Below are 10,613 nucleotides of genomic sequence, written 5' to 3' on the forward strand. Positions count from 1 at the left end.
GGGGAGGGTTGAGATCTCAAAAAACATGTTTAACCCCGCCGCATTTTTGCGCCTGTCCCAAGTCAGGAGCTTCTGGCCTTTGTTAGTCTTGTATCATTTTTAATTTTAGTTTCTTGTGTATAATTTGGAGTTTAGTATGACGTCCATTATCACTGAACTAGTATACATATTTGTTTAGGGGCCAGCTGAAGGACGCCTCCGGGTGCGGGAGTTTCTCGCTGCATTGGAGACCCATTAGTGGCCTTCGGCTGTTGTCTGCTCTGTGGTCGGGTTGTTGTCTCTTTGACACATTCCCCATTTCCATTCTCAATTTTATGTAAAGCATTAATTTTGTTATGTATGAAAAACGTAAATGAAGTCATGATTTGAAACCTATAAAATCCGTAACATTTGAGAAAGAGTAAACGGTTATCGTCACACAAATGTAATCGACTTGAATTGAACACGGATCTTGAGTACGTATTGTTTTTAAGATTTTGGGATGTTGGCTACCAAAATTGAAGGAGTGCATTTCCAGATTACACAGAGTATTTACTCGGGCTTCTTTTAAACTGAGTTTTACTGTGCGTATTGCTGTGTGTTTGTTTTTTCTACATTGGCTAGAGGTATAGGGGAGGGTTGAGATCTCACAAAACATGTTTAACCCCGCCGCGCTTTTGCGCCTGTCCCAAGTCAGGATCCTCTGGCCTTTGTTAGTCTTGTATGATTTTCAATTTTAGTTTCTTTTATATATTTCGGAGTTTAGTATGACGTACATTATTACTGAACTAGTACATATTTTTGTTTAGGGGCCAGCTGAAGCACGCTTCCGGTGCGAGATTTTCTCGCTGTATTGAAATCCATTGGTGGCTTTCGGCTGTTTTCTGCTCTTAGGTCGGGTTGTTGTCTCTTTGACACATTCCCCATTTCCATTCTCAATTTTATTTTTTTATTACATTGATTTGTATCATTAACTTAGACTAATTTCGTACAGTGACCTACAGTTGTTAATTTCTGTGTCATTTGGTCTCTTGTGAAGAGTTGTCTCATTGGCAGTCATACCACATCTTCTTATTTTTATTAGAATTTTATTTAAAACATTATATTGTATATTGCAGTGGGATTTAGTATGTGACAAGTATTGGATCGTGTCATCAATAACAACAATACAGATGTTTGGACTACTTATCGGCGCATTCGTTTCCGGCCAAGTAGGCGATTTGTACGGAAGAAAAAAGACGTATTACGTATCAATAATAATACTTCTTGTTTTCAATGTTGTCGGAGCCTTTTCTACAAGTTGGCACATGTTTGCTGTCGTGCGATTCCTTGTGGGTGTTGGTTGTGGATGGTACTTGACAATAGATATTACATATCTGGCAGAATTAATACCTATCAAATATAGATCTGTAATTCTATCCTTACCAGTGTGGCCGATTGGTGCCATGTCCAATGGACTCATATGCTATTTCTTGCATGATTGGAAATATATACAGATTGCTAATGCAATTTTTTGTCTTCCGTGGTTTCTAGGAATAGGGTAATTATTACTTTGTAAATTTGTATAAGTCTAAACTCGGCCGAATCCATTACTCAAGGTGAGTAGCGGATTCACCTGAGGATTGCTGATTGAAGTTTACAAAAATGGTGCAAAAAAAAAATTGCTTTTACTGTCAAAATATACACTATCAAACTTTGCCTATAGTGTTCTTAATTTCAAATTTACAATGATACAAGATGTGAATATTCACTGAAAACAGTAATTATTAGATAAACAGATATCAAAAGCTAAAATTAAAGAATTCTGTTAATTTTCTTATCCTAAAGTCTTTAAGAAAGTGCGAAACTCTGATCTATAATAGTATAAAAACAAGTCGACTAGCAGAAGCGCACATAAGGTACCCATTTGAATATTAACATTTTTATCATAAGTAACTACGGTATATCAAATATACTGGTTCACCTGTACTTGTTTGGGTTATGCAGATATCAGGAGCACGTGTTCTTATCAAATGGACCTATTTTTCTTTCGATTACTTTGTAAAAGATGCCTATCTTTGTGAGAAAATGTAATGGTGTGATATGCTATTTCGATTGCTACTTTCGTGGCTTTTAAAATAAGAAAACCGGACCGCAAAAAAAAAATCCTTAATTTATTCAAAACAAATGAGGTTGTGTGGATTAACAAAATGGAAAACATTTCATTTCGTAAAAGTCATACACAATTTCAAAAGAAAGGAGATAGAAAGGATGCAGTTAATGGTCTTAATGGAAACAGGCTATATAAAACAGCTGGTAAAAAGGGATAAATGAGGGTCTGAATGGTTTTTCTCTATTCTTTATATTTTAACACCCAATTATTCTATTTTCTATAATTTTTGGTCCATTTTTCTCTATTTGTATTTTCGCCCATTATTCTCTATTCTGTAAACACCCATCCATACCCTCATTAATACGAAAAATACACATTAGTCATCAGCTCCCGCTCCCGCTCCATTGGTGGTACCCGTTTACCTCAAGAAAACTATATAATAAATCATATTCCAAATATAAAATGTTATCATATATTTTTTAGCTTAATAACTGAAAGTTATCGATGGCTTATATCACACGGAAGAATTGATGAAGCATATGAAGTGATGATTAAAATAGCGAGAATAAATGGAAGATCACCTCCCAATAAACAGAAATTAATTGACATAGTAAATCTTAATGAACACGTGGCAAAGGAGAGAAAATATACTTTGCTTGACATCCTGAGGAATAAGCATCTATTAAAAGTCACTGCATTGCTGTCTTTTACCTGGTATGTATGCTATATATAATTTGAGTTTGAATATATCAGGAGCCTGATTGTTAAAAAATAAAAATATATAGATTTATGTGTATAAAAAGTAAAATAACAAAAATACCGAACTTCAAGGAAAATTCAAAACCTTATCAAATGGCAGAATCAAAAGCTCCAACACATCAAACGAATGGAAAACAACTGTCATATTCCTGACTTGGTACAGGCATTTATTTATGTAGAAAATGGTGGATAAAGCCTGGTTTTATAGCTAGTTAAAACTCTCTTTTCTGGAATAACCTCGTGATGAAAATTTTAAGAAGTCAGGTGCTCAAAAACAGATAGCCCTGATTTTTTTTTTTTTTTGTTCTTTTGTTGTGCTGTTACAGCTGTGGACAATGCTTCCGCAAACATGTTTAAACCCACAGCAGTCTGTATGTGATTGTCCCAAGTCAGGAGACTGTAGTTCAGTGGTTGTCGTTGGTTGCTTTATATATATTGCTCAGTCTTTAGTTTTCCATGTTGTGTTTAGTATACTGTTGTTTGTCTTTTGGTCTTTTTCTTTTTTTTTTTTTGCCATGGCGTTGTCAGTTTGTTTCGACTTGTGAGCAGTTTTAATGTCCCTTTAGTATCTTTCGCCTCTCTTTTATATCATATTTGTTTATTGTTTTATAAATAAATTAGGCCGTTAGTTTTTTAGTTTGATATATTTTACATTTTTCATGTCGGTGCCTTTTATAGCTTGCTATGCTGTAATGGGTTTGTTCATCGTTGAAGGCCGTATGGCGAGCTGTAGTAGCCGAACCCTACATTATTTGGTATGGTGGAAGGTTGTCTCATCGGCAATCGAACCACATCTTCTTATTTCGATGTGGAATGTATTCTTATGTCGATTTTATGGCGTTCTTCTCTGATTTTTTTTATTAGGCTATTAGCTACACGAATATACATAGTATTCAGAAACAGCAGTTCCGAATCATCGCCAACCACATTTGATGATACTGTAAAATTTCACCTAATAGATATAAGAAGATCTGGTATGAGTGCCAATGAGACAACTCTCCATCCAAGTCACAATTTATAAAAGTAAACCATTATAGGTCAAAGTACGGTCTTCAACACGGAGCCTTGACTAACACCGCACGGCAAGCTATAAAGAGCCCCAAAAATTACTAGTGTTAAACCATTCAAACGGGAAAACCAAGCATATTTATACAGAAACTTTCGTTTTTTGTAAATCTTCCAGACTTGTGTCTCTGTGCATATCTGCATTAGTTTCTGAGGAGTTGAAAATGCGATATATTTTACTTTGATTCATTGGTAAATTTATTTTATAATTATAAGCTGGTCAATAATATGCGGTACTGTAGTGTTCCTAAAATTGGAGAGAGAAAAATGTAATTACAAAATTTCGTCATTTCTCATAGATAGATGTCTGTAGCACACCATATTAGTATGATGTTACTAGTATTGATAAAGTATTATGGAAACAATATATGTTTCATATATTCACGCAGGGTTTCCTGTGGATACGGGTTTTATGCAATCTCGTTCGGAGTCGCACAGCTGTCTGGAAATCTGTATCTCAATATGGCTCTACTTGGTCTCATGGAGTCCACTTCATTTGTTGTGTGTTACTTCGCAAACTGGTAAGACAATATATAGGAAGTAAAACGATCATTAACATATTCGTTATTATATCATAGTCTTTGTTAAAAATGATCCATGATAACGCATTACACCTATATAGAACAATATAAATACAATAGGATCATACTTTCAATAGCGGTCAATCGATATTGATCACCAGTTCAAAATGATAAAATCTAAAGAATTAACAACATCAAACCTTAGTCTAAGTGTGCGGCTATTCATTTCTGCGTTCCTTGATCAGCATAAACTGTACTCGTTTCAATCATGAAAACCATTTTTTATGCCCCCGCCGCAACGGAGGGGGCATTAAATGTTACCCTTGTCCGTCTGTACGTCAGTCCGTCCGTTCGTACGTACGTCCCAAAAATTTCCGTTCTCTAACTTTAGTTTGCCTCAATTAACTGTTATGAAACTTATACACAATGTTTATTATCACAAAACACAGATCAAGTCCGAATTTGGGTTGTGTCACTTTTACAGTTCTTAAGTTATGTCCCCTTTATAACGTTATATGCAAGCGGGGCATCATCTGTGTCCCATGGACACATTCTCCGTTTGGTTTTTTTTAAAACAAACTTTCTTTTAATCATTTTGTTTTTGTTTTTTTGTTGTTTTTTTGTTTTATTTTTTTTTTTACAGTTCTTGATAGACCTAGAAGGGAATCTACAACTCAACCTTTATCACACTCCAAAACCGCAGCCCTTTTTATCAATACATTTTTGTCATCGTTATCAACTGTTGAATTGAATATTTTCTTTTCAGCATTGGAAGGAAAAAAGCATCTTTTGTGTTCTTTTTGTTGTCTGGTATAACTGGTATAACTATTGGAATTGTTCAGTTCCTAGGTATGTACTATATATAATAATGCAGAGTAATTTAGGTCCATACCACAACCATTTAAAAACTATTTATTTTGGTCTATTATTCCTGGATATTATATTTCCAGTTATGATATTTATGATATAAAAAAAGGGAGAAGACAATAAGGCAGGAACAAAATCAATGTGTTGAAGACAACATCTTGACCAAGAAAAAAATTAACAAACAGTTGACAATCAACGGAATACGTAACCCGAATACGGTAATTCAGTCGACAATCAACAGAATACGTATCCCGAATACGGTAATTCAGACGATAATCAACAGAATACGCAACCCGAATACGGTAATTCAGTCGACAATCAACAGAATACGTAACCCGAATACGGTAATTCAGTCGACAATCAACAGAATACGTAACCCGAATACGGTAATTCAGTCGACAATCAACAGAATACGTAACCCGAATACGGTAATTCAGTCGACAATCAACAGAAAACGTAACCCGAATACGGTAATTCAGTCGACAATCAACAGAATACGTAACCCGAATATGGTAATTAAGTCGACAATCAAAGGAATACGTAACCCGAATACGGTAATTCAGTCGACAATCAACGGAATACGTAACCCGAATACGGTAATTCAGTCGACAATCAACGGAATACGTAACCCGAATACGGTTATTCAATCGACATGTTTGCTTTACGATGGCTTCATTAACGTAGGAGGTGAGTCGATCACGAGGAGGGTCTAAATTATTCGGGTTACAGAATAAGCAAGATCGAGCAGCACGACCATCACTAAAAACCCCGGATGATCTCAGATGCATCTGAAGGGGAAGCAGTCACTGCTCCAATTGTGACAAATAAAACAGATGATTCGAGTGATTTTAACGTTTTCGTTATTTCTGAAGGCATTATACTTATAGGAATGATACCTTGTTATGTAAAATGAAAGTTATTCTTATAAATCTGTTGCATTTTGTGCTTTCCTTTTCTAACCTTAATCAGGACACCCAATAATGTATTAGCATGACTGAAAGGGACTTAAAACGAATATCAAAGTCCAACTAAGGTAAACTCTGACTGAGGGAGTAGGAACCTCAGTATGTTAATAATTTCTAAAATGTTCTATGGCATTCATTTATGAGCGAATAATTTAATTTTGGATGTAACACGTCTTCTGATTGGCTGAAAGTGTTTTGTCTATCAGCTCATAGACATAATTTTGTCATGTGACCGCGACGTCATCAACGTTTTTATCATGATTTACTCCTTTTTAGAATTAAATTATAAGAAATGACTTTAATATTTTTTCTGTCTATTCGAAATAACATAAAAAAATGTGGTGCACACTTTTAAATAACCCGCTACGTGTGTTATTCAGTGTTCACCATATTTTTTATGTTATTTCTTCATAGACAGAAAAAATATTACAGTCATTCCTTAATTATAATTCATTAGTACGCGAACATTGGAGTTATACATTAGATTTGATAAATTAAGTATTGTATGTATTCATATACGGGTATTTAATCATGCGTGTTAAGTGCATGATACTAATAAATTGCATCTGGTGAAGTAAAATTGGAACCATGTTTTTGTTATTTCTAAATCTGGGTTGCTACCTCTGCTTGTGGACTGTTAGTCCCGAGAGTATTACCACCCCAGTAGCCAGTACTCCGGTACTGGCATGAAAATTCGGATATTGTGTTATTGGAATTTGCTGTTACAATATTTTTGAAATTATTTTATATTGAGGAAAATATGTAACTCATGCAAAGCTCTAAACTCCTTGCCCGGTTTTGAACTTTTGGTTTTATTAGCTCTTCAATTTTTGAACAAGATTTGAATTTTCAAATATTCAAGTTGGCCTCGAGAATCACTTAAGAGACATGTTTTGTCGAAATGGTCACGTGGTGCAGTAGCATTGGTACGGTTTATGTTATTTCAAATAAATTAAACTGATAAATTATAAGTTACGTATATTCAGTTTTGCATTTTTGTATCTCAACGCCATAAAAAAAATATAAATTCAATGTATCAATGTTTTGAAAATTTTTCGGTTTGTTTCCTTTTCATTTTTTTAAATAATTTTGAATGCTTTATCTTTTGCAGACTTATCACATGAGGGTGCTTTGATAAATGGTTTAGCTTTGACATGTAAACTGTGTGTTGCGTGTGGCTGGATGGCGTTGATAATATTTACGTCAGAGTTGTATCCCACCGTTGTAAGGTACATACATGTATTAAATGACTGTTTTATGTTAGTTTATATGAATAAATGTGAGTGTAGAGTAAACTTAATTTAGACAGCAACCCACTGATACAAATGAACATATACAGGTCAACGTACAGGCTCTAACAATATGTAAATTGTCTCTACAGCTAGTAACGCTCTACATCGTCCCACATTCACGTAAACGTTTCACGATTGGTTTGCAAGTTCCTAAACAACGGCCATTTAACCAATGACGTGAAGTTATTTTGATATTGCAATATGACCAAAAACGTCGTTATTTAAATTCTGAAACGGTCTGCTATTTTTATCATTACGAACAATAACACCCCTAGCTTCGCCCTTTTTTTACTCAAGTCCTGTATCCATCACTGTGTCAAACTTGTGTAAAGATTGAATTAATTCAACGTTCTTCTATTCTAAAGTTATATATCATACATTATAACCAAATATTTATATTTTCACAGAAATATAGGCTTTGGATTCAATAATACCATGTCACGAGTTGGTTCTATGATAGCACCTCAATTAATATTTGCAGTAAGTATGATTTAACATTATTTCTATCTATCCCGGCCAGGCCAGGATGTTATGCTTTCGTCTTTTTCATTGCTTCTGGTTGAAATAGATATAGTTTGGGATGAATTAAAACTATGTATTTCAATTTCAAAGAACATATGTTTGCCGTTTGTTTTTGAAGAAAGTGTGCTATTATTAGGAATTGAATAGTATGTACGCTTTTCTAATGTTGACAATAAAGTGTGTCTTTATGGCTTCTTTTGTCGTTGGGTCGCTGTTTGATTGACGCATACATCACATCTATATAATTTGTAGACAAATATTGAAAACATGGGGTTTCAACTCTAAGCTCAAAATAATTTCAAATAAATGAACAGGATAGAAAAAAATTAAAACCAACACCTTCATGAAAGGATCAGAAATGATTTACCCTACATCGTCTTAAATTCGCGAAGCAAAGATTACATTCGTTTCAAAATACGTCTTTCCGTGATTTTTAAACAGTAGAAGAAAGTGAACAACCATTAACGACTAAACAAAAACCTGGACAAAAACGTGCAATACAAAATTTTTCTTGTTCACAGTTTGAAAATTTAATAATCCCCGAAAACGACTTTCTAGAAATCTTATATATTACTAGGCTAGTATGTGAATACCAAATGTCATTCATCAATATATTCTTTTTTTCAGAGCTATCGTTTACCAGGGATAATGTTCTTGCTGCTTGGCGGGTTTTTCACCATGTCAGCATTCTGTCTTCTTCTTTTAAAAGAAACGAACAATTTAGCCTTAAAAAATACGATAAATGATTTTTCGCTTCCAGTCAAACAAAACGAATCATTGAAAACGGTAGATGAAAGTGAAACTCTGTTTTCTGAAAAGTGTGGATGAGAAAAAAAAAGACTCTTATGTCAGTGCAAATAAAATTTGTATTTTTGTACTTGATTTGCATGTTGCTGCTGTCTATTTGTAACGTTTTATCAAAATAAGAATTTTGTTTTTATTTTTATATTTTCTCCAAGCCTTATACGTGGTGGGGGAGATGCCGGGGGTCTAATACACAACCAGTATATAATATATCCATGATACTGTCGAAATGCCTTTTCCCTTTTCGTTATAACCAGGTCAGATCTTAGAGGGAATAAGATTTTCATTGACAACATACAGTCAAACCTGTATATAAAGGACATGTCCCTTATGACCAGAGAAAACTGACCTTATATGAGAGATATCATTTGAATTACGATTCAAAATACGATGGTATTACTACAAAGGGACAAGTACATGTTGACCAGATAAGTCAGATATTTGCTCAATAGAGGTTTCTCTCTTTAGCAGGTTTTACTGTATTTGATATTTTTAACTCGTTTCGTCGGTTTTTCAAAGCTTGCGTTTTCTATTAAAATGTTTTGATAGAAAATTTGATACTCGAACATACTGAGTCAAGTCTTTTAAAAGGGAATTCAATTAAAAGACACAGAGAGAGGGGATAAAATATGATGTGGAAAAGGACAGACATCACCATAACAGAAAGTCAAACTTACATCCAGATTAAGCCAGAAGTATTCCCTCAAAACTTGACTGAACTCGGCCCGGGTGAATTTAAAAATCACCGGTACATACATGCATGTGAATTCTCTAACTCTAATTTATGAACCAATGTGAACGTTCCTTTGGGAACAGATAAACAACCGTGTAAACTAAAGAAGAAGAAAAAAACACTGAAAAATACAAAGTAGAACACAGTAAACTAAGGTAAGTTCACCGAAACTCCTTTAAAGAAATAAATGTCCTTTGTTTTTGTGTCGGTGGGTAGCTGTCTTATGCATACCTCAAATATCATTTCATTCAATTTGAAGTTGCTTCTTTGTAAGTTTTACGGGAGCCATCATGACTATTATTGGTGACCAAAGATTTGTCCCATTTGTCGATATCACAATTTGGCCATCCTTCCCCGTTCACGCCTTAAGTCAAAATATGAAGCAGAATTAGCTGTATATCTGTTGCATCCTTTTTTTCAGTTCGATGGAATACGTTTAACAAAGTCACACAACTGTATCATTAAAGAAGAGGACATCTTAACAGCAGAGCGTAAGGTTAAGGGATTAGGCTAGCTTTATTTTGTTCTTCCTGATGAGCTTCTTTGTGAAGTCTGTCTCAAGTGATTAAAGGAACAAGAAGCAAAGAAGAGCAGTTGGTTCCTATAATAATGCCGATTGTATCTTGAAAACTCTTCCTTCAGAATTAACAAATATGTTGTCACACAAGAAATAAAGCATCTTGATGCCAGTCCTCGAGATTTTTTTGTTTGAATCGGGAGTGTTTTGACAAAGTATGATTTTTCCTGGACTAAAACATGATATTTGTATCTACTTTGGCATTTTTTTTAATGGAACAAAGGGCTAATTTCTCCAATCATTTTTTTAGGTTTAGAATGGGGAATACTAGTGTAAAGGGTTTAGAGAAGTCATTTTTGTGTGTATACCGTTTCAGGAGGAAAGAGACTCCGATTGTATGCAGTTTAACAGATCTTTGAATATTTTGTAATATCTACATCTCCTCTCATACGAAATTCAAGAGCTTGCAGCTGCTACTCATGCTTTATAAAACGTCA

At 34.4% G+C, this 10,613-nt stretch overlaps 1 protein-coding gene across 3 annotated transcripts in view; it reads left to right on the plus strand.

The window, feature by feature from the left end:
- Positions 1-9,002, plus strand: part of LOC127718339 (organic cation transporter protein-like) — a 47,890-nt gene extending 38,888 nt beyond the window's left edge. For all 3 annotated transcript variants that reach the window (XM_052224335.1, XM_052224336.1, XM_052224337.1), the window contains exons 3-9: positions 1,098-1,519; positions 2,555-2,785; positions 4,285-4,416; positions 5,183-5,265; positions 7,360-7,477; positions 7,948-8,020; positions 8,690-9,002. In XM_052224335.1, the coding sequence (XP_052080295.1) occupies positions 1,098-1,519; positions 2,555-2,785; positions 4,285-4,416; positions 5,183-5,265; positions 7,360-7,477; positions 7,948-8,020; positions 8,690-8,890 (1,260 nt within the window). In that variant the 3' untranslated portion in view covers positions 8,891-9,002. The remainder of the gene's footprint in view (positions 1-1,097; positions 1,520-2,554; positions 2,786-4,284; positions 4,417-5,182; positions 5,266-7,359; positions 7,478-7,947; positions 8,021-8,689) is intronic.
- Positions 9,003-10,613: the final 1,611 nt, after the last annotated feature.

Source organism: Mytilus californianus, unplaced genomic scaffold (assembly GCF_021869535.1).
Source record: "Mytilus californianus isolate M0D057914Y unplaced genomic scaffold, xbMytCali1.0.p SCAF_10, whole genome shotgun sequence".
NCBI classification, from domain to species: Eukaryota; Metazoa; Mollusca; class Bivalvia; order Mytilida; family Mytilidae; genus Mytilus; species Mytilus californianus.